Source organism: Oncorhynchus mykiss, chromosome 3 (assembly GCF_013265735.2).
Source record: "Oncorhynchus mykiss isolate Arlee chromosome 3, USDA_OmykA_1.1, whole genome shotgun sequence".
Classification (NCBI taxonomy): domain Eukaryota; kingdom Metazoa; phylum Chordata; class Actinopteri; order Salmoniformes; family Salmonidae; genus Oncorhynchus; species Oncorhynchus mykiss.
The window spans coordinates 49,529,978-49,557,710 of record NC_048567.1 but is presented as its reverse complement, the minus strand read 5'-3'; the positions used below and the strand labels follow the sequence as shown (position 1 = coordinate 49,557,710).

The 27,733-nt window shown below is 41.9% G+C and overlaps 1 protein-coding gene across 3 annotated transcripts; it reads right to left on the bottom strand.

Moving 5' to 3' along the window:
• Positions 1 to 173: 173 nt before the first annotated feature.
• itga6a (integrin, alpha 6a) lies at positions 174 to 27,733 on the bottom strand. 3 transcript variants are annotated; one of them, XM_021597163.2, is made up of 26 exons: positions 27,227 to 27,733; positions 12,854 to 12,981; positions 12,612 to 12,691; positions 12,006 to 12,267; positions 11,546 to 11,677; positions 10,842 to 11,055; positions 10,518 to 10,711; positions 10,337 to 10,431; positions 10,116 to 10,243; positions 9,936 to 10,025; positions 9,757 to 9,818; positions 9,461 to 9,630; positions 9,030 to 9,173; positions 8,745 to 8,860; positions 6,843 to 7,002; positions 6,673 to 6,759; positions 6,488 to 6,567; positions 6,316 to 6,393; positions 6,111 to 6,213; positions 5,828 to 6,004; positions 5,597 to 5,692; positions 5,394 to 5,510; positions 5,188 to 5,286; positions 4,952 to 5,077; positions 4,598 to 4,726; positions 1,554 to 1,753 (listed from the first exon to the last, which is right to left on the bottom strand). In XM_021597163.2, the coding sequence occupies exons 1-25, from the start codon at positions 27,406 to 27,408 to the stop codon at positions 4,625 to 4,627; spliced, it is 3,222 nt and encodes a 1,073-aa protein (XP_021452838.2). In that variant the 5' UTR covers positions 27,409 to 27,733; the 3' UTR covers positions 1,554 to 1,753; positions 4,598 to 4,624. The 3 variants fall into 3 exon arrangements, with proteins under 3 accessions (XP_021452837.2, XP_036830319.1, XP_021452838.2); XM_021597162.2 differs by lacking the exon at positions 4,598 to 4,726 and having other exon boundaries at positions 174 to 1,753; positions 27,227 to 27,732; XM_036974424.1 differs by lacking the exons at positions 4,598 to 4,726; positions 11,546 to 11,677; positions 12,006 to 12,267; ... (1 more) ...; positions 12,854 to 12,981; positions 27,227 to 27,733 and adding an exon at positions 11,373 to 11,522 and having other exon boundaries at positions 174 to 1,753.

The window sequence follows — 27,733 nt, the reverse complement described above, 5'->3', positions numbered from 1 at the left end:
ATCAGTCGACGTGCCGTTGAGCAAAGCAGTTAAACCTTATGCTCCCGGGTTGCTGTTGAAAATGGCAGACACTGGCTGTCACCCCATTCTCAGAGGTTGTCTCAGGGAGACTAAAGTATGCAAAAAAACACATCCCCCCCCCCCCCCCCCCCCCCCCCCCAAAAAAAAATAACTTTGAGCCATTTATTCTGTTTTTATTGCAATTTGTCACAAAACACAGTATTCAAAACATCTGACTAGAGGAATGAATGACGAGCCAGTGATGAGACTTACATTTTTTTTTTCTTCAAAGCATGTTTTAGGTAGGCCTAGTACAAAATAGGCCTTTTCACACTGCATTGTTCTTAGCCCCAGGCTAGACTGGCCCTGGGCTAGCTTAGTCGGTGTTCACACAAACATTTGTTAACCCTGAGCTAAGGTGCAGTGTGAAAGCACCTAATGCTTCTCATTGATCACCATTCCACAGCAATTACCCTTTGAATAGCTTCCGTATCAAATGAAGTCTGTTAGGCCTACAGACAGCATTCATCAAGAAGATCACTTTCCGAAGTCGGCATTTTGGGGGTTTGTATTATGATTCTTATGTCAGGTGGCATCTCAACCTTCAAGACACACATAACAAATACCATTACTGAGTGCCTTCCTTCTTACTCAGGAATGCTCAAATAAAATTAGCGAAACAATAAACTGCATTTTACTGCTTCTTTCAAGCTCCAGTTTTCCCAGCTGCATGCTACTGAAGTATCACCCAGTACAGTATTTGCGTATATGAAATGGCTTTGACAGGGGCACTGTATTGGATAAACAGAGGTTTGGTGGGAATCAGTTAAATATCTCAAACTCATAACTGACATAACTGTCTTAGAAATATTCATAAAGGTGCTATTCTTTTCTAATTCGGGAATTGAGAGGCATTGCATAAACTTTGTACCTGTTTGACTTGTGTAGAAATGACATACCTTTTTTTGAATAATCAAAGTGCAAAGAATGAGTCCCAATTACAATATTATTCACATAATACCTGTAGCTACTTTTAAGTCTGTGCAGCACTAGAAAATCAGCAGTACCATTTACCCTTACTTATTATACTGAAAAGTAACTTGGGATAAAAAAAAATGTAAAAAGACTTTGGCCAATGCATATCTGTTTTTTTTTTATACAGATAATGACAAAAATAAATATACAGTGTGCTAAAGTATTTAAATATATACAAAACATACAGAATGTTCCAGTCAATTCATTGCAGGGATTATACAATATGGAGATTGGATAAAACTGACTGCAAAAGAACACAGCAGAAAGATTATCTACAGCTAAACATTGGAGATTGAAACTCAATTCATCATGTCATTAAAAAAATTTATCAGTGGCAGATAATGGATTTCAAAGTCCCAATTTCCTTTTTCTACCCAAATGTAAGACGCGATGCTTCTAATTTCCTCAGATGCAACACAGGATAGATTTCCATCTGAGAGTCCTTGGGGAGAATAGAAAACGTTTATTTTGTAGTTTGCTTCCCAAAATGCAGTCATTGGATGTTTAGAAAAATAGGATATTGTATCTGACCGTATCCCAACAGTCAAGTGTCTCATGAGTAGCTCTCGTTCTCATTCCAGCTTGTCATCCACTGCTTTTTCTCAAAGGAATCCAGCTTGGCTTTTCCGTCTTTAAACTGACAAGCCTCCTTCTTGATCCGTACGGCATGGTATCTTGGAACGCTGTCATCATGCTTTGAGCGTTTGAAAAATCCACACTGGCAAGAGAAAATATACAGTGGGGCACAAAAGTATTTAGTCAGCCACCAATTGTGCAAGTTCTCCCACTTAAAAAGATGAGAGAGGCCTGTAATTAACTATGACAGACAAAATGTGTGGAAAAAAATACAGAAAATCACATTGTAGGATTTTTAATGAATTTATTTGCAAATTATGGTGGAAAATAAGTATTTGGTCAATAACAAAAGTTTATCTCAATACTTTGTTATATACCCTTTGTTGGCAATTACAGGTCAAACGTTTTCTGTAAGTCTTCACAAGGTTTTCACACACTGTTGCTGGTATTTTGGCCCATTCCTCCATGCAGATCTCCTCTAGAGCAGTGATGTTTTGGGGCTGTTGCTGGGCAATACGGACTTTCAACTCCCTCCAAAGATTTTCTATGGGGTTGAGATCTGGAGACTGGCTAGGCCACTCCAGGACCTTGAAATGCTTCTTATGAAGCCACTCCTCCGTTGCCCGGGCGGTGTGTTTAGGATCATTGTCATGCTGAAAGACCCAGCTACGTTTCATCTTCAATGCCCTTGCTGATGGAAGGAGGTTTTCACTCAAAATCTCACGATACATGGCCCCATTCATTCTTTCCTTTACACGGATTAGTCGTCCTGGTCCCTTTGCAGAAAAACAGCCCCAAAGCATGATGTTTCCACCCCCATGCTTCACAGTAGGTATGGTGTTCTTTGGATGCAACTCAGCATTCTTTGTCCTCCAAACACGACGAGTTGAGTTTTTACCAAAAAGTTATATTTTGGTTTCATCTGACCATATGACATTCTCCCAATCTTCTTCTGGATCATCCAAATGCTCTCTAGCAAACTTCAGACGGGCCTGGACATGTACTGGCTTAAGCAGGATTTGAGTCCCTGGCGGCGTAGTGTGTTACTGATGATAGGCTTTGTTACTTTGGTCCCAGCTCTCTGCTGGTCATTCACTAGGTCCTCCCGTGTGGTTCTGGGATTTTTGCTCACCGTTCTTGTGATCATTTTGACCCCACGGGGTGAGATCTTGCGTGGAGCCCCAGATCGAGGGAGATTATCAGTGGTCTTGTATGTCTTCCATTTCCTAATAATTGCTCCCACAGTTGATTTCTTCAAACCAAGCTGCTTACCTATTGCAGATTCAGTCATCCCAGCCTGGTGCAGGTCTACAATTTTGTTTCTGGTGTCCTTTGACAGCTCTTTGGTCTTGGCCATAGTGGAGTTTGGAGTGTGACTGTTTGAGGCTGTGGACAGGTGTCTTTTATACTGATAACAAGTTCAAACAGGTGCCATTAATACAGGTAACGAGTGGAGGACAGAGGAGCCTCTTGAAGAAGAAGTTACAGGTCTGTGAGAGCCAGAAATATTGCTTGTTTGTAGGTGACCAAATACTAATTTTCCACCATAATTTGCAAATAAATTCATAAAAAATCCTACAATGTGATTTTCTGGATTTTTTTTCTCATTTTGTCTGTCATAGTTGAAGTGTACCTATGATGAAAATTACAGGCCTCTCTCATCTTTTTAAGTGGGAGAACTTGCACAATTGGTGGCTGACTAAATACTTTTTTGCCCCACTGTACATTATTATAAATGAGACTTGTATCAACCTGCACATATAAATACAACACTTATAAAATATAATGCTCAAGCAAATCAGAGGCAATGCAAAGAGAGTGATTTGTGAGAGAGCATGCTTCCCTTGGAAAGAGTAATATTCAAAATAGCATTTCCAAACAGCCAGGCGGGCAAAGCAGAAACCTAGAAAAATAAAGAAGCTGGGATAAAAAGTTAAATAGGTTTGAAAATTAAGGGAAATCGAATATCTGCTCATTCGGGGGAAAAAACTTGAAATGCTGACCAAATTCAAACACACAGATACTGTATCTGAATAGTGCATACTCTTTGCACATATTCAAATTAGATCGATTCCAATGACCAGATATAGTACACTCCCATACGTATTTATTTGGACAGTGAAGCTAAAACTTTTAATTTGGTGTCACACTCCATCATTATGGTTTTGAGATCAAATGTTTTATATGAGGTGACAGTACAGATTTTCCCCTTTTTTTTAGGGTGTTTTCATTCATATCTGTTTTACAGTTTAGAAATAAAATCCCTTTATGTATCTAGTCCCCCCCATTTGAAGGTATCATAAGTATTTTGACAAATTCACTTATCGTGTATTCAATTTAGTCAAAAGTTTTAGTGAGAAAGTTACAGAGGCATAAATATCATGCTTTTTTTTGGGGGGGGGGGGTGTATGATATTTATGCCTCTAACTTTCTCACCAAATTGTTTTGGGGGCATGATCTTTGTGCATCTGTAACTTTCTCACTCATCATTATTCACGATTCATTCATGATTATCCGTAATCATGGTGGCGTTCAAATTAATGTAGAGGTGTTCAGAAACACACTCTATTCTTATTGACAATAAACATGAATCCAAAATGATATAATGCATTATTTACCATTCATTTCTATTGGGCACAACATAATCCGAAACACAACCAAAACAAACTGCAAATGCATCCAACAAGTTTGTAGAGTCACAAGCTTGGTATAGTCATTGCGTGCTAGGAATATGGGACCAAATACTAAACTTTTGACTACTTAATATATAATAAGCGAATTTGTCCAAGACTTATGACACCTTCAAATGGGGGGGGGACTAGATACATAAAGTGCATTCACTTAGGGAGTATGGGAGTGTGTCCCTTCAAATATTTTCACACGAGACGTTCGGAAGTAGCTTCGGAAGTAAGCATTTCCTTTAAAGCCAAAGTGAGTTAGTCTTTGTTAAGCCCACACTCCATGCTGTCTGCAATGTCCATTTTACCCCAGGTCTGAGTGCAGAGATCAGGCACTATGCCTCAGTAGTGAGTTCCTCTTTGTCAGAGGGCTGAACATGGATCTGTGCCTTGTGATACGCTGCATCATACTGTGGGGCTCTCTTGAAGAAACCACACTTAAGGAGAGCAAGGGTGATGAGAATCAATATGAGAATGGAAATATACTGTAACACCGCAAGTGTGAATAAAATCCATTTTTTATCAGAAAGGTACGTTCTAATCACTGTATGTTATGATTACCACCTGAATGAATAATGATTCACTGTTACATGCGTCTACTAATAGCAGAGTACAACACAGTGAATATATTAGTAAATGTGTTGCAGCTAGACTGTCCTTACCTTCCAGAGTAGAAACACTAGCAACGCCAACATCAGAATACCAGCCAGGACAGCCACGAGGATGATCCACCATGGGACTCCACCAAACTGGGCTACTGCCTTCTCCGGAAACACTGTGACTCTCACCTGCATGGGCACAAGAAGAAACCGAATGTGTACTTTGATTTGTTACATAGAAACTCTTAGTTGTATTGATCAGTGAAGGAGTCATTGTGTGAGTGGACTGTGCAACTCACCTGAGTCTCAGCATTCCTGAGGACCATATTCTTTGCAGGAGCATCAAGGCTGATGGAAGCTTTCACAATTATATCAAGATAGTTCAAAGACGCGTAATTCTGTTTCAAAATAAAGGTTTTCAATGTTAGAGAATGTCCGAATCAATCGTAACGGCTATTTAGGACTATTTTGAAAAGCAAATAGCAACAGACATGTTGTTTCTCACCTCAAGGAAGGTAGCATTCCACAGACGGGACCTTAGAGAAATCACTGCACTACTGTCCAAGCCCAGTAGAGGGCACTTGATCACCACACATCTAGAGTCATAGCCATTGCCACACATCTGAGAGGAAAATACTTTTTGTCAGACAACCTAGCTGTCATTATTGATAAAAAAAATTTTTAAAATGCAAATGAAAGTGTGTTTACCAAAATCTTGTGCTTTCTTTGGTCTGATACCAAAGAGATTTTGCCTCCAGATGTTTTGCCTCCAGCTTCACGCTTTTTCCTAGATGTGCTAGACTCCTAAAAAAAAAAAACATCACAAGTTAGTATTTCAAACTAGAATTTCATTAAGTGTTTTAAAACCTCATCTCTGGACATTTTTTGCTTCTACAAAAATGCATAGAGTACAGTGAAACTGCATTAGGAAAGTATTACCTGAATGTGTTTGAGAGAGTTGATCTCAGTTTCTGGGGAGCAGGGGATCTCTTCCAGGCCAGTGGTGCTGATCTTAACCAGATATAACAGCCACTTCCCATCCACATTCTCTTTGGGCCACTGAATGTTCAACGAGGCTGTGCCAAAGGACTTCAACGGCTTACCCAAATTGATTATCTGGAGGTATTAACATTTTCAACATCACAGTCCTCAGATCAGTCCTCTAACCTCAGATCAAGTTATATTGAGAAACTCAGTGAGATAAGCAGACAACGATAATTACCCTAAATTCATAATCGATCAAACTGCCGATCTCCTCTTCTGTCTTGATGGCACTCTCTCCTTGCACATCGCCCCCAAAATACACCTGGGAAGGTCTCGCAACTCTGTTGATAAACAAACCACATGTTAGAGGACCACATTGCTCACAATAGCTTTCAAAACTAATTGATGCAGTAGTCAAAAAGTGTCAATGTTTGAATACTTACCCTGCAACAGAAAGTAACATCTCAATCACTACTTTTGCCCTTGCTTTCAGACTGCCCGTTCTTTCCTGTGTACTGGTCCTGAAAGAAGAGAAATGACACAAAAAAAAGTGTTTTACAAGGCCACCAAGTCAGTCATCAGTCACGTTTGTGCGAAAACTATAGTGCTACTTACGTTTGAAGCTCAAGGTCAATGTCGATTTCGGTGGTATTGAGAGAGATACCAGCAGTGCTCAAGATTATGTAGAAAGTAACCTGGAAACACGTTGCATCCAAATATTAAATAACCTTCACCATGAGTGAGCCACACAATGACAGAATAAGAAAAATACTGTAAAGTAATACTGCTTCATAGCCTACCTCTGAATCTCTTTTGAATGGATTCCCCAGTTCACACTCTGTCTGGGAGCCATTCTGATTGGCTAAACAAAGCACCGGTTTATCCCTCTGGAGAACAAGAGCCCATTACAATGTTGTTACTTGACTGATAGCAAATCTATGCTGAAATAATCCAGTGTCCCTCCACTTACCGTAGTTTTCTGAGAGCGAAAGCCGGAGAATGAGAGAGCATTAGGGAACATCCCCACCAGCTTAGCCTCATGGGCATCATCCCCATTTCTGTTCTTCACTGTCACCTCCAGAGCTATGTCCTTCTGATCACTGAGGGAGATCACTGGTAGCCCATTCTGCCTGGATAAAAACAAAACATTGCCTTATACCTCTTCCTCAGATTCATGGTTTTCTTTTTCCAAATCTTAGCATGAACATCCCAGAATGTACAGTGCCTTGTGAAAGTATTCGGCCCCCTTGAACTTTGCGACCTTTTGCCACATTTCAGGCTTCAAACATAAAGATATAAAACTGTATTTTTTTGTGAAGAATCAACAACAAGTGGGACACAATCATGAAGTGGAACGACATTTATTGGATATTTCAAACTTTTTTAACAAATCAAAAACTGAAAAATTGGGCGTGCAAAATTATTCAGCCCCTTTACTTTCAGTGCAGCAAACTCTCTCCAGAAGTTCAGTGACGATCTCTGAATGATCCAATGTTGACCTAAATGACTAATGATGATAAATACAATCCACCTGTGTGTAATCAAGTCTCCGTATAAATGCACCTGCACTGTGATAGTCTCGGAGGTCCGTTAAAAGCGCAGAGAGCATCATGAAGAACAAGGAACACACCAGGCAGTTCCGAGATACTGTTGTGAAGAAGTTTATAGCCGGATTTGGATACAAAAAGATTTCCCAAGCTTTAAACATCCCAAGGAGCACTGTGCAAGCGATAATATTGAAATGGAAGGAGTATCAGACCACTGCAAATCTACCAAGACCTGGCCGTCCCTCTAAACTTTCAGCTCATACAAGGAGAAGACTGATCAGAGATGCAACCAAGAGGCCCATGATCACTCTGGATGAACTGCAGAGATCTACAGCTGAGGTGGGAGAGTCTGTCCATAGGACAACAATCAGTCGTATATTGCACAAATCTGGCCTTTATGGAAGAGTGGCAGGAAGAAAGCCATTTCTTAAAGATATCCATAAAAAGTGTCGTTTAAAGTTTGCCACAAGCCACCTGGGAGACACACCAAACATGTGGAAGAAGGTGCTCTGGTCAGATGAAACCAAAATTGAACTTTTTGGCAACAATGCAAAACGTTATGTTTGGCGTAAAAGCAACACAGCTGAACACACCATCCCCACTGTCAAACATGGTGGTGGCAGCATCATGGTTTGGGCCTGCTTTTCTTCAGCAGGGACAGGGAAGATGGTTAAAATTGATGGGAAGATGGATGGAGCCAAATACAGGACCATTCTGGAAGAAAACCTGATGGAGTCTGCAAAAGACCTGAGACTGGGACGGAGATTTGTCTTCCAACAAGACAATGATCCAAAACATAAAGCAAAATCTACAATGGAATGGTTCAAAAATAAACATATCCAGGTGTTAGAATGGCCAAGTCAAAGTCCAGACCTGAATCCAATCAAGAATCTGTGGAAAGAACTGAAAACTGCTGTTTACAAATGCTCTCCATCCAACCTCACTGAGCTCGAGCTGTTTTGCAAGGAGGAATGGGAAAAAGAGTCAGTCTCTCGATGTGCAAAACTGATAGAGACATACCCCAAGCGACTTACAGCTGTAATCGCAGCAAAAGGTGGCGCTACAAAGTATTAACTTAAGGGGGCTGAATAATTTTGCACGCCCAATTTTTCAGTTTTTGATTTGTTAAAAAAGTTTGAAATATCCAATAAATGTCGTTCCACTTCATGATTGTGTCCCACTTGTTGTTGATTCTTCACAAAAGAATACAGTTTTATATCTTTATGTTTGAAGCCTGAAATGTGGCAAAAGGTCGCAAAGTTCAAGGGGGCCGAATACTTTCGCAAGGCACTGTATATGCACTAAGAATGTTTGTTCATACTCACATCTGTAACGGGGGGAACACCTCTTGGTTGGGCTCTTTGGAGCAGAATCTGTACTCCAGTTGTAAATTACTCTGGCAAATATTATCAGTTCCACATCCTTCCTTTAAGAAGTTAACCTGTAGTGAAGCACAATACATAAAAAGCATATTTCTAATGCATCTGACATTAAGTCCATTCTAAACGTTACTGAATTCCATTCGCCCTGAGACATTCAACGGCATCGTGAAGTATATGCAACAATGGGGACATGGAGATCCTCTCTCAGCTCTGAAGCAGTATGATTACCTCAGTGACGACCTTGCTTGGCTGGGAGTGGTCAAGAATAGGCACAAGCTGGGGGAGAGCGTTCTGCCTCTTCTGACGCTTGGTACCCTGGATTCCCACTGACACCTCAATGGGAATACCACGCAGCTTGTCCCTAATGTTATCCTACAGACAGAGAACACAACCATGATGAGTACACCGTCTCCCTCGCCACATTCTAGGTGTTATTCTAAAATCTCAAGAGGGTTACACGTCAGACAACTATACGCCAGCAGTGACTCTATACGCTGGCTACATTGATGGACACGTTGTAGACCACTTATGAATAGTTACTTGAAAGGTCGGTATTAATACATAGATATTTCACTTGTGCATAATTTTCTGTTGGAAATGTTGAGTAAGTGGTTCTTTTTAGTTTTTCACAATTTAGTTGTGCATCAACTCCTCTGTACCTGCAGTCTGATTTTTGTCTTGGTACACGCTCTTTTGTTTTGTCCCCGGAGGTCCAGAAATCCGGTGGACTGGAAGTCCTGGTCGGTGCGAGACTTGTTCAGAAACAGGACCCTAGAGATCAGCCCTTGCTTCCTGCGATCTGCTTCAGCCTCAAATGCATAGCGGATAGCTGTAAGGAAACATTCCAGGACAACAGTATGTATTATGTAAGGACAAATGGATTCAGTAATTTCGAGACTACGACAAATGATCCCAATTGGGGTGGGGTTACTGGAGAGAGAGAAGCTTTGCTTACTTAGTTTTGGGCTGTAGGATGCAGGGTTTGCTTTATAGGTGAAGCATGCTTCCACGGTCAAACTATAGACAACAAATGGATGTCAATTCAATTAAATTAGCAAACAAATGTACAGAAGTATAAAGATGTCAGACAGATATTCAAACATGAGTAGTCATCAAATCCCATCAACACCTTACCAGATACTGTTGCCACAGGTTTTCTTTGTGAAGTCAATTTCCTTCGGAGTAATTTTGACATCCTTCTTGATACTAATAATTGGCCTTGCCCTAAAAAAAAAAATGTTGTTATGTGTTATCTTGAAATGGATTTGTGAGGTCGAAACTAGACTGCTATAGATAGCCTAACAAGATCATCACCTGTAAACGAGTACTGTATCTGAGAGCGACCCAATGGCTATATCAGGATAGGAATTCTTATCTAAGTCCATGTTCCCAGCCAGAGAATATCCAAATAATCTGATGTTGTTGGGCTTTCCCTCAAGGATCTGAAATGACAAATACAAATAGGATGCAGCAGAGATGTCATTTCACTATGTCAACAAGGATATTCACAACCAATAAAACACTGCAAAACCAACCTGTGCAGGCATGGTGTTGATTCCATTAGCAGAACCATGGTAAATGTACACTTTTCCTGCACCAGCGTCAGCGTAGGGCGCTCCAACAGCAATGTCTGTAAAAGAGAAGCCATTTAGCTATGTGATTTGGTGGAAAAAGCACAGAAAAGGCCAGAAACAAGAACAGATACCAGGTTCCCACCTTGATAGGAGTCCTGATTGATGTCACCGATGTTCTCCACTGCCAGCCCAAACATTGAGTCTTTGGTTCCATTGAGGCGGATTGGGGTGATCTTGGCCCACTTTCCTGCCTGGTTGATGTAGACATAAACAGCTCCTCCAATGTCTCCCTCTTTCATGAAGAACTGAGGGGCTCCCACAACAATATCCTGCCACCTGGGATGCAAAAAAAAAAAAACATTTAAAAAAAGATTGAATCATAACTTACAATATCCATGTAGGTTTGATTACATCATGTATGGATAAGCCACAACTGGGAAAGTAGAAGTGAACTTGTGCCACATACCCATCTCCATTCAGGTCGACCACAGCTACATCATATCCAAAAGACGATGCCAGTCCAGGCCCTTCTAGAATGTACTCTGGGGAGAGTCTTGCTGACGCTTCATTCTCTTTTCGCAACAGGACCACAGCCCCACAGTGATTGGCTCGTGGTGCTCCAGACACAATAGTTAGGCCATGCCCCTTGGTGATGCTAAAGCCAGAATCAAGGGAAAATCCTGCAACGTGAAATAACAGGAATCAAGGTATATCTCTTACACGGTCTATAATACAGATCATGCATATTTCATGGATAAATGAGTGAATTTGGGATGTAAAGAAAAACACAAATAAATATACTAGTCATGTTATCTTGACGCAACCTAGAAAACATATGTTGATGCACACATAATTATACCAGTAATAATAACTGCAGTGCATTCAAGCATTATGTTAAAATAATGACATGCTAAATATTCACACTATAAACCATTCACTAGTTAGCCATCATGGAGATGGAATGGTTAATGTTTTAGGCACCTCGAGGGTCACAAACCTAAGTAAGTATTGGTCGTCACATCTAGAGTTCTCTCAAAGCTGACCTGCAGAGAAGGCGACTTATACACAAACTGATCAGGGTTGGCAGCAGACAAACTGGTCATGAACAGGATACCTAAGCACACAAAACACATGATTCCCACAATCAAGGTTCAGACCTACTGTACCCACCTAGGTAGCTGTTAGCAGGCACAGGCACCAGGTCAGGATCCAAGCGGTTCTCATCTCCAACTTCATAAGGTCCGTCATCATAAAATCCCTTTTCCAACAAAGTGTTGTTCTTTTGCTCTACACGTACAATGCCTAGAGTGGTTGAGAGTGAGGGGTGAAGATGTCAATGGAATGCTGCTGGCTTAAATATGACCCTCAACAAAACAATAATGACACAAGCTAAATCTAATTGGGTGAATTTATTCTACAAGTGAAATAAAAATTCAATTAAAGCACAGTATGGAAATGTCAAATGAAGAATGTTGCAATGCCTTTCTTTACCTCTAGAGGGCAATGTAAGTCACAATTACTACATGGTTCATTCAGCTGACATTCAAATCAAAACATTGAACACCCATTTTCAAAGTAAATAGGTTTGGCAACTACAACTTAAGTTCTTGCCTTATGAACAGACTCCTACCTTTCCAGTTGTAGGCGCCAGGCGCTCCAAACACCACGTAATGGTAGTCCTTGGTGAATGTGGCAGCAAGACCCTGCTGGCATGAGCCAAACCTCTCATGGCCTCTGGCACGTCCCTCACAGAACTTCCAGTTCCCTCCGTCTTCATCAGAGGACGTATCAATAGTGAGGTCCTGACTCAGGACGTAGCAGCGGCCTGTGATGTCACGGGACTCCTGAGCAGTGTCCACAAACAGACGTCTCTGGTAGCGATGAGCACAGGTCTGCAATGACAAGACAGTGGAATCAGGTTAATCTGGAGGCGAGAGAAATGCACACCTGTTTAGGCGAGATGCTGGCTAGCGGAGGAGAACACTTGAAAAAGAAAAAGAGAGCCGCACACTCTAGGAGCTCCGATGCAATAATTGAACAACCTAAATAACCAACGTTTTGACAGACAAGCTGTCTTCATCAGGGTATAATGAAATCAGGTTAACATCCACCAAGTAAGACAGATCCTCAGCTAATGAATACTGTAGATCTAACGCGAAGTTTCACATGTGAGATATACAAAGCAAAATGAACCTGGTCAGGAAACCAACCAGTATATCCTCGGACACTGACTTACCACAATCTTCCCTCCGGGGCCCTGGCTGTTAACTGTCACCCCCATCCACTGGTTCTCCTTGTTCTCAACTCTCACATCCTCTGTGGAAATTCATCAGAAGGAATCAGGATGTTTATTTTATTCTTGCTTTAGAATAATTTATTACAATTACAGTATATTGTGAATAATAAAGCATCGTGTTAATTCATATGTTGTGTAGGAGAGAGAAACAGAGAGAGAAACAGATATGAGTAACACCTCACCTTCATTGTCAAAATCGATGCGATCACAGTCATCGGATTCTGTGGTGATGTCACAACTGTACAGGCCTCCGGTTATGTTGGCTCTCTGGTTGGCCAGAGCTTTGGCTCTTGGTGCTCCAATCAACAGTCTAAGAAAAATCCAATGACTGTATCTTTAAGATATGTATGGTCTGTAGATTAATGTACTGTGACAATAGCAGATGTCAGAGATGTTTGGTAATCCTATACTGCAGCTGTTCTATTCAATAATTCATACTGACCATTTTTAGACATGGGATTAGATGCAGTCAATTTAGTACCCAGGACTGCACTGAATGACATAAACCATGTCAAACTGGCAAACACATGTCCATTACTGTGTGCCTATACAAATTGCCAGACAAACATCCAGCATTCATAATACTGTCTCAAGCGTTTTAAAATAATTGGGAACATGCCCTTTGAGACACAAATACAAACAATTTGTATATCAACTGGCTGTCAGTCCTCAAAATAATTATTTTGGTGGCTAGGGACAAAAAAAAGAGATTCTCATGATCTATTTAGTCGGAAGTTTACATACACCTCAGCCAAATACATTTAAAGTCAGTTTTTCACAATTCCTGACATTTAATCATTGTAAAACATTCCCTGTCTTAGGTCAGTTAAGATCACCACTTTATTTTAAGGATGTGAAATGTCAGAATAATAGTAGAGAGAATTATTTATTTCAGCTTGTATTTCTTTCACCATATTCCCAGTGGGTCAGAAGTTTACATACACTCAATTAGTATTTGGTAGCAGTGCCTTTAAATTGTTTAACTTGGGTCAAACATTTCGGGTAGCCTTCCACAAGTGTCCCACAATAAGTATGGTGAATTATGGCCCATTCCTCCTGAGCTGGTGTAATTGAGTCAGGTTTGTAGGCCTCCTTGCTTGCACATGCTTTTTCAGTTCTGCCCACAAATGTTCTTTGTGATGGCAACTCAAATACCTTGACTTTGTTGTCCTTAAGCCATTTTGACACAAATTTGGAAGTATGCTTGGGGTCATTGTCCATTTGGAAGACCCATTTGCGACCAAGCTTTAACTTCCTGACTGATGTCTTGAGATGTTGCCTCAATACATCCACATAATTCCCCTGCCTCGTGATGCCATCTATTTTGTGAAGTGCACTAGTCCCTCCTGCAGCAAAGCACCCCCACAACATGATGCTGCCATCCCCGTGCGACACGGTTGGGATGGTGTTCTTCAGCTTGAAAGCATCCCCCTTTTTCCTCCAAACATAACGATGGTCATTATGGCCAAACAGTTCTATTTTTGTTTCATCAGACCAGAAGACATTTCTCCAAAAAGTACGATCTTTGTCCCCATATGCAGTTGCAAACCGTAGTCTGGCTTTTTTATGGCAGTTTTGGAGCAGTGGCTTCTTCCTTGCTGAGCTGCCTTTCAGGTTATGTCGATATAGGACTCGTTTCACTGTGGAATTAGATACTTTTGTACCTGTTTCCACCAGTATCTTCACAAGGTCCTTTGCTGTTGTTCTGGGATTGATTTGCACTTTTCACACCAAAGTACGTTCCTCTCTAGGAGACAGAACGCGTCTCCTTCCTGAGCGGTATGACAGCTGTGTGGTCCCATGGTGTTTATACTTAGGTAATATTGTTTGTACAGATGAACGTCGTACCTTCAGTCGTTTGGAAATTGCTCCCAAGGATGAACCAGACTTGTGGAGGTCTACAATTTTTTTTATGAGGACTTGACTGATTTCTTTTGATTTCCCCACGATGTCAAGCAAAGAGGCACTGAGTTTGAAGGTAGGCCTTGAAATTCATCCACAGGTACACACCTCCAATTGACTCAAATTATGTCAATTGGCCTATCAGAAGCTTCTAAAGCCCTGACATCATTTTCTGGCATTTTCCAAGTTGTTTAAAGGCACAGTCAACTTAGTGTATGTAGACTTATGACCCACTGGAATTGTGATACAGTGAATTATAAGTGAAATAATCTGTCTGTAAACAATTGTTGGTAAAATTACTTGTGTCATGCACAAAGTAGACGTCCTAACCGACTTGCCAAAACTATGGTTTATTAACAAGAAATTTGTGGAGTGGTTGAAAAACAAGTTTCAATGACTCCAACCTAAGTGTATGTAAAAGTCCGACTTCAACTGTATGTAGTAGAGTAGACTATTGTGCAATATAATGAGCAATAGGCAGAGCAACAGTAGAGCCGACAATCTAATTTGCAACATATTCAATAATGTGATTGTCCTGTACAACATTAGCTCACTGACAACAACTTATCCAAATCATCTCCCAGTCCCTCAGAGAATCCTAACAACCGCCGGGGGACAATAGGCCTGTGTGAATACGTTAAAGGCTTGAATAATTTGTATAGCCATTCACATTTGTATTTACTTATTTATCTGGGCAAGTCAGTTAAGAACAAATTCGGCCTACACCGGCCAAACCCTAACCACGCTGGGCCAATTGTGCGCCGCCCTGTGGGCCTCCCAATCACGGCCGGTTGTGATACAGCCTGGAATCAAACCAGGGTGTGTGTAGGTATGAGATTCAGTGCCTTAGACCGCTGCCCACTCAGGAGCCCATATATTTATGCACAATGCTTTATAAGACCTGTGACTGAATGAGATATTGGAATGAAACATTTCAAGTAATATCTTAGCAGGGCTTTTAGGAATTGGCTGTACTTGCACTTCACTAAATGAAAAAAGTGTTCCTGTTAGACTAACACTATAGAGGGAAACACACAGGCAGCTTGCGCATTGTTGAACAACCACAGTGAGAGAAACACCTCAGCAGGACCACTCTGGGTCACATTTTCCAGCCTGAACAGTGAGTGAGAACCACAGCCCATACCAGGGAGCACTGAGAAAAATGTGAGCAGAAGCATCAATATGAGAATGGCTCACTCTGGGAGAAAATATTGCATAGGCCTATTGCATATTAACTAGAGGAAGTCGTTTTGTAATGCAATTAGGGAAATGTACTACAGTCCATACAGTACAAGTCCTCTGTTCAACTGCTTAGGGACCGATCTAATGGAGAACACATTTGGGTGATCGTGGACCACAGTGTGAATCCAATGGAAACATTGTAAGAATTTCCTCAAAGGGGGTCAGGGAATCCTCTTCACCCTCTTCCTCCACTCTGCATGATTCCACAGGCTCTTCCGTAAACCCCCTATTGATTCATTGGATAGTGTCATAGACCTCCAATTAACAAACAAGAACTCCCAAGAGGAAGCCTGTTGGGAAAGAGGAAGATAGAAGCCCAAATTCTGTCCCCTCCCTTCTATCAACAGCCAGTGAAATGCAAATAAGAGCTTAGTCAATACAAAGATCGTAACTACAATTTCACAGTGCAGCTGAGCTTCAGTGCTAGGCACAGTTAGAATGTATATAGTTGAGGGCTTTCAGAATCCTAATTTATTTATTGTAATGTTACTCTTGCACATCACACTTTCACTTAACCCTGGAGAAAACAACCCCATACACTTGTAGAAAAAAAGGTTCCAAAAGGTTTCTGCGGCTGTCCCCATAGGATAAGTATTTTTGGTTCCGGGTAGAACCATAGGGTTCTCCTATGGGGACAAGCGAAGAACCATTTTTGAGTATAGAGCATAGTATAGAGCTATATTAGGTGGGAAACAACACATCAATGCAGAGATAGTAACACAGAGATAGGGATTTGTATCTGCAAGAAAAGGTTTTCAGCATGGCTCCTCAGTGATAATTCGGCAAATCACTGAAGAGTAATATTGACATTAACACGCAACACTTCAGCCTTTGCATCCAAAGTCTGGTGCACACATGTAAACAAGCTGCTAATTTCTGATGACTTATGGACAAGCACCTTATCCACCCTGTCATATTGACTACTAAACAGCTTCTGATGTAGATAAACTCATTCGGAATGACAAAGCAATTAGAAACAAAAGGTCAAAACTGCTACTTGGAGCTTCTGAAACTTTCTTCCCTATGGTCTTCATAGATCTGAATGCCCTAGAGAAGTAATGGGAACACTGTGATGTGATATAAGCTACCGCTAAGCTACCTTCTTCGTAGCGAACTGCCAACAAGTTACATTTGCGGGAAATTAGACATTTTCGGACATACATGGGAAGCCATATCCCTATCCCTGTCAAGAAGTCTAAAAGACAATAGGAAGAGCAAAGAAAGTCAAAACAGAGACCATGTCAAAGCATGGCAGATCAACCAACAGAATGGTTGGTTACAGACTAACAGGAAATGAATAGCGGTGACCAAATTATGGGTGCATCCTTTGTTCACATGTGTGACGCTACCCCCACCACCACACACTCACAGTCCCCAGGACCCCTGCAGCTGTTCTAACTGTATCCGTTTACCCACACCAACACTTGGCACTGGCCTGGAGTTGGCTTGTTATATCAGCCAGGCCATTACAAGAATTAGGCGTGCTGGATTTAAGCAGAGATCCTGCTCAGTGAAAGCTCAGATAGGAACAAAACCCCTGTTAGATCTGGTGCAAAGAGTTCATATACATACTACTGTACAGTGTGTTCCAAGAAAAGCCACGATTTCTACTTGGTTTTGAGTGTCTTGTCTGAGAGAAAACTGCTGCAAGCGGTCTATTGGGTTACATGTGCACAGATGGCCTGGCATGTACAATTCAATGGCCTTTTCTCTGGTTTCACTGTGGAGATATCCTAACCAAATCATCGACGTACATAGCTATTCACGGCGGTATCCAATTCATTGTTTTGAAAAGGATGCATTAACATGTTCAATATATACACTACCTTTCAAAAGTTTGGGGTCACTTAGAAATGTCCTTGTTTTTTAAAGAAAATCACCTTTTTTGTCCATTAAAATAACGTCAAATCGATCAGAAATACAGTGTAGACATTGTTAATGTTATAAATGACTATTGTAGCTGTAAAACGGCAGATTTTTTATGGAATATCTACACAAGCGTACAGAGGCCCATTATCAGCAACCATCACTCCTGTGTTCCAATGGCATGTTAGCTAATCTAAGTTTATATTTTTAAAAGGCTAATTGATCACTAGAAAACCATTTTGCAATTATGTTAGCACAGCTGAAAACTGTTCTGCTGATTAAAGAAGCAATAAAACTGGCCTTCTTTAGACTAGTTGAGTATCTGGAGCATCAGCATTTGTGGGTTCGATTACAGGCTCAAAATGTCTAGAAACAAAGCACTTTCTTTTGAAACTGGTCAGTCTATTCTTGTTCGGAGAAATGAAGGCTATTCCATGCGAGAAATTGCCAAGAAACTGAAGATCTCGTACAACGCTGTGTACTACTCCCTTCACAGATCAGCGCAAACTCGCTCTAACCAGAATAGAAAGAGGAGTGGGAGGTCCCGGTGCACAACTGAGAAAGAGGATAAGTACATTAGAGTGTTTGAGAAACAGACGCCTCTCAAGTCCTCAATTGGCAACTTCATTAAATAGTACCCGCAAAACACCAGTCTCAACTAGAAGTCGACCGATTAATTGGCATTGGCCGATTTATTAGGGCCGATTTCAAGTTTTCATAACAATCGGTAAATCAACCTTTTTGGACGCCGATTATGGCCGATAACATTGCAATCCACGAGGAAACTGCGTGGCAGGCTGACCACCTGTTGCACGAGTGCAACGTCAAAAGGACCTTGTGGCTGCAAGGAGCCAAGGTAAGTTGCTAGCTAGCATTTAACTTATCTTGTAAAAAACAATCAATCTTCGCATAATCACTAGTTAACTACATATGGTTGATGATATTACTAGGTTAACTAGCTTGTCCTGAGTTGCATATAATCAATGTGGTGCCTGTTAATTTATCATCGAATCACAGCCTACTTCAACTTCGCCAAAAGGGTGATGATTTAACAAAAGCGCATTCCCGAAAAAAGCACAATCTTTGCACAAATGTACCTAACCATAAACACTAATGTCTTTCTTAAAATCAATACACAGAAGTATATTTTTTAAAACCTGCATATTTAGTTAAAAGAAATTCATATTAGCAGGCAATATTAACTAGGGAAATTGCTTCACTTCTCTTGCTTTCACTGCAAGCAGAGTCAGGGTATATGCAACAGTTTGGGCCGCCTGGCTCGTTTCGAAATAATTTACCAGACTTTTACATAATTATGACATGACATTGAAGCAATATTTAGACTTAGGGTTGCCACCCGTTCAATCAAATATGGAACGGTTCCGTATTTCACTGAAAGAATAAACGTTTTGTTTTAGAAATGATTGTTTCCGGATTTGACCATATTAACGACCTAAGGCTCGTATTTCTGTGTTTATTATATTATAATTAAGTCTATGATTTGATATTTGATAAAGCAGTCTGACTGAGAAGCGGTAGGTAGCAGCAGGCTTGTAGGAATTCATTCAAACAGCACTTTACTGTGTATGCCAGCAGCTCTTAGCAATGCTTGATGCACAGCGCTCTTCATGCCAATCAACTCCCGAGATTAGGCTGGCAATGCTAAAGTGCCTATAAGAACATCCAATAGTCAAAGATATATGAAATACGGGCCTCCCGGGTGGTGCAGTGGTCTAGGGCACTGCATCGCAGCGCTAGCTGTGCTACCAGAGACTCTGGTTTCATAATTCCTATAATAACTTCAACCTAAAACTTCTTAACTGGGAATATTGAACAACCAGCATTCATATGTTCTCATGTTCTGAGCAAGGAGCTTAAACGTTAGCTTTTTTACATGGCACATATTGCACGTTTACTTTCTTCTCCAACACTGTGTTTTTGCATTATTTAAACTACATTGAACATGTTTCATTCTTTATTTGAGACTAAATAGATTTTATTTATGTATTATATTAAGTTAAAATAAAAGTGTTCATTGTTCATTCATTATTGTTGTAATTGTCATTTTAACAAATATATATATATATAAACTGTCTGATTAATCGATATCGGCTTTTTTTGGTCCTCCAATAATCGGTATTGGTATTGGCATTGATAAATCATACTCGTTCGACCTCTAGTCTCAAAATCAACAGTGAAGACGTGACTCCGGGATGCTGGCCTTCTAGGCAGAGTTGCAAAGAAAAAGCCATATCTCAGACTGGCCAATAAAAATAAAATATTAAGATGGGCAAAAGAACACAGACACTGGACAGAGGAACTCTGCCTAGAAGGCCAGCATCCTGGAGTTGCTTCTTCACTGTTGACGTTAAGACTGGTGTTTTGCGGGGACTATTTAATGAAGTTGCCAGTTGAGGACTGGCCAGTGGAAGAGATCTTCAGTTTCTTGGCAATTTCTCGCATGGAATAGCATTCATTTCTCAGAACAAGAATAGACTGACGAGTTTCAGAAGAAAGTTCTTTGTTTCTGGTCATTTTGAGTCTGTAATCGAACGCACAAATGCTGATTGTCATGTGTGCTCCCTCTCCGACCTCTAGGTCACCAGGCTGCTCATTATGCCGCACACCTGTCACCATCGTTACGCACACCTGCGTGTCATCAGACTCACCTGGAATCCATCACTTCCCTGATTACCTTCCCTATATATGTCACTCCCTTTCCCAGTCATCATTGTTTACATTTCTGTTTCATGTCTGTGCGTGTTTCTTGTTCTGTATTATTTTGCGTTTATTTATAAAAACACTCACTCCCTGAACTTGCTTCCTGACTTTCAGTGCACATCATTACACTGATGCTCCAGATACTCATCTTGTCACGTTCTGACCTTAGTTCCTTTGTTTTAGTATTGTCAGGGCGTGAGTTGGGTGGGTTGTCTATGTTAGTTTTTCTATGATTTTCTATTTCTGTGTTTGGTCTGATATGGTTCTCAATCAGAGGCAGCTGTCAATCGTTGTCCCTGATTGAGAACCATATTTAGGTAGCCTGTTTTCCTTTGTGTTTTGTGGGTGGTTATTTTCAATCTTTGTGTGTCTGCACCAGATAGAACTGTTTCGGTTGTCACTTTGTTGTTATCTATTTTTGAAGTGTTCCGATTCTTATTAAAAAGATGAACACTAACCACACTGCGTTTTGGTCCTCTCCTTCTTCCACCTCTGAATGCCATTACAGAACCACCCACCAAAAAAGGACCAAGCAGCGTGGTAACGGGCAGCAGCAGCAGCGGTCGCAGGACTCCTGGACATGGGAGCGAGATCCGAACTATGTCACAACTTGGGAGGAGATAGACAGGTGGTCGGTCGACCCAGGGAGAGTGCCGGAGCCCGCCTGGGATTCTCTGGAGCAGTGTGAGGAGGGATACCGGCGAATGGAGTCAGCACGGCGGCGCGGAAGGAATCCCGAGAGGCAGCCCCAAAAATGTCTTGGGGGGAGGCACACGGGGAGTGTGGCGAGTTCAGGTAGGAGACCTGCGCCAACTTCCAGTACTTACCGGAGAGAGAGAGGGACCGGGCAGGCACCGTGTTATGCCGTGAGGCGCACGGTGTCCCCGGTGCGTGTGCATAGCCCGGAGCGGTACCACCCAGCTCCTCGTATCGGCCGGGCTAGAGTGGGCATCGAGCCAGGTGCCATGAAGCTGGCTCAGCGCATCTGGTCTCCAGTGCGTCTCCTCGGGCCGGTGTACATGGCACCAGCTCTACGCATGGTGTCCCCGGTTCGCCAGCACAGCCCAGTGCGGGCTATTCCACCTAGCCGCACTAGCCTGGCTACGGGGAGCATTCAACCAGGTAGGGTTGGGCAGGCTCGGTGCTCGAGACCTCCTGTGCGCCTTCATGATCCGGTCTATCCGGTGCTACCTCCACACACCAGCACTCCGGTAGCAGCCCCCCGCACCAGGCTGTCTCTCCGTCTTCTGCCTACAGGTGCTCCCTCCTCTCCAGTGCTGCCAGAGTCTCCCTCCTCTCCAGCGCTGCCAGAGTCTCCCTCCTCTCCAGCGCTGCCAGAGTCTCCCGTTTGTCCTGAGCCGCCAGAGCCTCCGGTCTGTCCTGAGCCGCCAAAGCCTCCGGTCTGTCCTGAGCCGCCAGAGCCTCCGGTCTGTCCTGAGCCGCCAGAGCCTCCGGTCTGTCCTGAGCCGCCAGAGCCTCGGGTCTGTCCTGAGCCGCCAGAGCCGACGGTCTGTCCTGAGCCGCCAGTCTGTCCTGAGCCGTCAGTCAGCCAGGAGCTGCCAGAGCCGTCAGTCAGCCAGGAGCTGCCAGAGCCATCAGTCAGCCAGGAGCTGCCAGAGCCGTCAGTCAGCCAGGAGCTGCCAGAGCCGTCAGTCAGCCAGGAGCTGCCAGAGCCGCCAGTCAGCCAGGAGCTGCCAGAGCCGTCAGTCAGCCAGGAGCTGCCAGAGCCGTCAGTCAGCCAGGAGCTGCCAGAGCCGTCAGTCAGCCAGGAGCTGCCAGAGCCGTCAGTCAGCCAGGTGCTGCCAGAGCCGTCATTCAGTCAGGAGCTGCCAGAGCTGCCTGTCACGCCGGCGATGCCAGAATTGCCCTTCACTCCGGAGCTGCCGGAGTCTCCCGCCTGTCCGGCGCTGCCAGAATCTCCCGTCTATTCGGGACCCATGGCTAGGGTCCCCAGTAGGAGGTTGGCGGCAAGGATCGCCGCTCGTAAGAGGCCACGAGGGTGGTTGAGGAGGCGGACAAAAACTGTGGGAAGTGTGGTCCCCGTCCCGCGCCAGAGCCGCCACCACGGACAGACACCCACCCAGACCCTCCCCTATAGGTTTAGGTTTTGCGGCCGGAGTCCGCACCTTTGGGGGAGGGGTACTGTCACGTTCTGACCTTAGTTCCTTTGTTTTGTCTTTTGTTTTAGTATTGTCAGGGCGTGACTTGGGTGGGTTGTCTATGTTAGTATTTCTATGATTTTCTATTTCTGTGTTTGGCCTGATATGGTTCTCAATCAGAGGCAGCTGTCAATCGTTGTCCCTGATTGAGAACCATATTTAGGTAGCCTGTTTTCCTTTGTGTTTTGTGGGTGGTTATTTTCAGTCTTTGTGTGTCTGCACCAGATAGAACTGTTTCGGTTGTCACTTTGTTGTTATCTATTTTTGAAGTGTTCAGTTTCTTATTAAAAAGATAAACACTAACCACACTGCGCTTTGGTCCTCTCCTTCTTCCACCTCTGAATGCCGTTACACATCTAGTCTAAAGAAGGCCAGTTTTATTGTTTCTTTAATCAGCACAACAGTTTTCAGCTGTGCTAACATAATTGCAAAAGGGTTTTCTAATGATCAATTAGCCTTTAAAATGATAAACTTGGATTAGCTAACACAATGTGCTATTGGAACACAGAAGTGATGGTTGCTGATAATGGGCTTCTGTACGCCTATTTAGATATTCCATTAAAAAAACAGCCGGTTCCAGCTACAATAGTCATTTACAACATTAACAATGTCTATACTGTATTTCTGATCAATTTGATGTTATTGTAATGGACAACAAACATGTGTTTTTTGTTCAAAAACAAGGACATTTCTAAGTACCCCCAAAATTTGAAAGGTAGTGTATATTATTATTTTACTAGGCAAGTCAACTAAGAACAAATTATTATTTACAATGGCGGCCTACACCAGCCAAACACAGACCACACTGGGCACCACCCTATGGGACTCCCAATCATGGCCGCTTGTAATAAAGCCTGGATTTGAACCAGGGTGTCTGTAGTGACGCCCTTTGCACTGAAATGCAGTGCCTTAGACCACTGCGCTACTTGGGAGCCCTAATATACAGTGTCAAATGGAAAAGGGTAGAGCTCTACTTATCACTTCCACTCCACAGGAAACTACATAATTAGAAGGAAGGAAAATACTCTAGTGTATCACACTTAAAACGAGGTTGTGCTTTCAATGCAACCATTGGGGAGTTGCAGTGCACAGAGACTGGTGTTGTAGTGCACAGAGACATTGGCAATAAGACCCTGAAGGGCTTGAGGTTGTTTTGAGTTCAAATCAGTTTAACACAATCGGTGCTAGACACCGAAGGTTATCTAACTAGAGAGGAAGGGTAAGTGAGTTAATCACTTTGGTTGAGTTGAGTTCAGACAGTGAGGATATTAGTCTGTTATATAGACACACCCGCTGCTCCAATAAGTATGGCCAGCTCATCATAATAGACTACAATATGCTCCTTTAAAAAAATTGTTCCAAGCCCCAATGTACTAAAAAGGAAGTGGTCACTCAGTACAAGCAATAGCCAATAAATGAGTTGCTAACATTATTAATTAATTCATGTTCCCAAATAAATGTTGCTGATAATTTGGCCAGATTTGCATTTTCCATTAACGCCACTGACTGTGAATATCAGATGCTCTAGGTGGGGGAAAATATAAATAAGAGTCAATTGTCGATTGGTTTCACAAATATTTGCGTTGACATTTGGTTTTCTGAGCTGTGTAAAGACATAGCGGGTTAATGAGCATCACAGCTGTTAGCCAGGGCTACACATTAACTATCTTTGTGATCAACTCTGCTTTCACTTGGTTTGTTCATTATCTAAGGTCACATGAGGATTTACATTTGAGATCACAGCCAGTTCTTGACTTGGGCAGGAGCTCACCAGAGCTGAGTACCGGTACCTCAAATGTTCTACTGCTTGAGCTCCTGTTCCTAGAATATTACATCAAAAGTATTGTGGAGCTCCTGCACCTAAAGATAAACTGTACCGGCACCCAAAATGAGTACCGGCACCTATTTCAGTTCAAGTAAAGCACTGATTACAGACAAAATGTTTACAAGACACTGTGTTTCCCTTCTGGTCTCAATGACCTAAAACGGATAGGCCTACACATTTTTTTTATGATACTATCTTCTTTGTAACAACCAACCAAGGACAAGAACCCAACAGGGAGGGGAAACTGTCATAAAGGCAAATGGCTAATTTTCCACACGTCTTCTTAGCCTTCAGAGTTCTGTAGAAGACAGGGACAGATTTACTAGAATGTTTGTCATTCTCCTAACATTGACTTGACTTTTTGTTTGAATTGTTATTCTTCCGAAATGACATTGCTTCGTAAATCTGATCCCAATGTGTGTGGCTTTTCAAAACACCAAGGCTTGAGCTCTTCTATCGTTGTTAATAAATCAGTGGCTCTCTCTCTACCCAACCAAGGAACTCTAGCTTCCCTTTGAAATTGACTGGGACACAGCCAACTGCCAGGCTCCTGAGAAATACCAAGCTTCTGTTTGTCCAACAAATACCATGAAATGCACTATATATTTTAGAGACTGCTGCTTTGGGCCATCAGCAGGCTTCTCTTGAACTTATTTCTTGGACAAGCAGAGAGATACACACACTTGTAAAACATTAACATACAAGTAGGACATTCAACTTTTTTTAACTAGTAATTTACAGCAGCCATTACGGTGAAAATGTGCTTTGAAAATAGCATTAAAAAACGTTTTAAAGTTGTGTTGTTCATCTGTTTCCACTCCCTATCCATTTATGGGCACAAAGGCATGATTTTGTCTAAGATGAGCATTTTAACTGTCTTATTCTAACCTTTATTCAAAGCACTTAACCTCAAGCGTGTTCCCTTTCAAATGACACTATGGTTATGCTTAACTGCATCCTCTTACTGTATATGCTAATTATAATAATTTAACTGTGGGTCCATATTGCTTAACCTAAAAATCTCTGGTGTTGTAGGTGATAAACATGTAGTAAATGTGTTAATAGTGATACCAAGAACTGCCGTACCTGGAGAGGTTCACATTGCATTCCTCAAAGCAGGATCTAAGTCAGGATCTAAGCAAAAGAAGGGCAATCTGAGTGATCTAAGGAATCCTGGCCAAAATGTTGTTATCAGTGCATTGCAGACTGGGCCTTTGCATCTCTAATGTACTGCAGCAAGTGCCCTCTGGCTGCCACCAAATGTGTGCTTGCTTGTTGGAGCTCAGCTAAGCTCACCCTGGCTACAGTATGTGTGTGGATATGACATGCAGCAGAGCCCATCCCCCTGCCCTGTTCTTCTGGTGGGTAGCTGGAACACACACCTGTGAGGCATGGTTTTGTCCCGCACTGGATCAGTGCACTCACCCCTAACTTTCCTGGCACCTCAGGGTTTGCTAAATGAAATGAATCACAGGTTACACACAGATGGTGCCCATCCTATCTATCATTACCATTACTAATCATTATTAAATGTCAGGTATGTCAAAATATTTTGCTCTTTCGGTAATAAAGCAATGCTGACCATAGTTAAAATACATCTTTATTTGATAAAGTTAGACTTCATGGATTGTTCTTTATCTAAATATATTCAATGTTCATGGCTGCAATGTTTTTAAATTATGCACAGTGTGTTCTGTCTGGGCCACTGCCCTTAGCACCCTGTCCTAAACCAATAATTCACCCCGACCCATGCCACACTCATCCACTCTCAGTTGGGACAATTACATCAGGTCACCAATCATTCCTCTTTTCAGAGGAATTAATCTAAACTATCAGAGAATGGATTACAGGTGAATAGATAAAACCATGGTTGCACCACTGCAGATGCCTGAGTTGCTATTTAGTAGAATGACAACCATTTGTTATAAACTCGGGTTTATATATAATATAAAGGTAAAATAAATAACCATGTTATGAACTCATTAAATAAGTGCACAATAATGGAGTTGCTGGCAGATCTATTTGTAAGAAAAAAAACAGCAGAAGTGATGCTGTTGGTTACTTGACACCAAAATTCTTCTGAAATGATAACAGTGATAATATACTTTTCAATAAACATCTGGGTGCGCAATACAGTGTCTCATACTATGAAAAAAAACGTATGATATCCCGTGTGTATTCACTTTTTAATGTCCTTACATATTTCCTATTCATATTCAGATGTCCCCATCTCAACCTCTCATTTGGGGGATAGAGTCACTTTCTTTTGAACAAATGTCATTAACATGCATGATTTCTCCAGTGACAAAGCTCGTTACCTCTGGTTTTCCATTGTTAATTTGTAGCAAGGACCCTGTCAAAGGGTATTCTGAAACACACAATGACTGGACCCACGCACTACTGAATATAAATACTCATTGTGCTTCTAGCCTATTAACACGCATTCAACACGTAGGTCTCCAAAACATAGAGTAAAAAAAAATGTTTAAATGTTTCACTTTAAAATATTTAAAAACCATGTACGAATAGAAATAGTTAATTTCTCTCCATAACGAAACAATTGTGGAACGTTGCGTTAATAGGAAACGTTTTTAAATGCACAGTATCGTTTTAAATGCACAATATTCTCCTCCCTTGACAAGAAAACGGTCCCACCGGAATTTGGTCAATGGACCTGCTACCATACATCAAGTGATGAACGCTCCAACTAACGTTACTGTAAAATGGAGACCGGAGACGCACAATAAGTAGCCTAACCTACCCACACGAAGTGTAAGCCTAATAAATGTTACATAACTAATTCAACAACAATATCAACAACAACAAAAAACTAAACTTACATTCTCTTATCTGAAGGAATAAGTTGCCGGTGCATGGCTAGAGAGAATCCAAATAAACTGCCCGGTTCCCCGTCTTTCCTCAGGACATTCAAGGTATCCAGGTTGAAGGCTGATATAGGAGTCCATTCTAGCAAACAAAAAAGTGCCACATGAATTGGAATATATCTTATTGGGAGAACCATTGCGCTAGAAGCAAATGGTACCACTATAGTCCAATGTTGTGCCGCTGTCTCCACGTTCCACTACACCTCGCTCAGGATTCTCTGCTGAATGGTTCTGTTGTTTTCCCGGGGTTATGGATAAAGTTCGTGTAGTACAGCGCCCCTCCCTCCTCTGCTTGGTTGTCACTAGTTAACACATCGACAAAGTCTAAATTGGCTATGGTAAACATTCTTGAAAACAAAAAAAAAATCTGCTTTTTGCTTTTAATTTAAGGTTAGAGTTAGGTTTAGAATTAGCAGTGTGGTTACGATTAGAAGTTAAGGTTAGGGTTATGTTTAAATCACA

Coding starts and splice junctions, on each gene's coding strand:
- itga6a (XM_021597162.2), bottom strand. CDS start 27,408: ATGGTTCTCCCAATAAGATATATTCCAATTCATGTGGCACTTTTTTGT. Junction 12,982..27,226: donor ATTCCTTCAGATAAGAGAAT/GTAAGTTTAGTT, acceptor GATTTTTCTTAG/ACTGTTGATTGGAGCACCAA. Junction 9,631..9,756: donor ATCCTACAGCCCAAAACTAA/GTAAGCAAAGCT, acceptor GTTTCCTTACAG/CTATCCGCTATGCATTTGAG.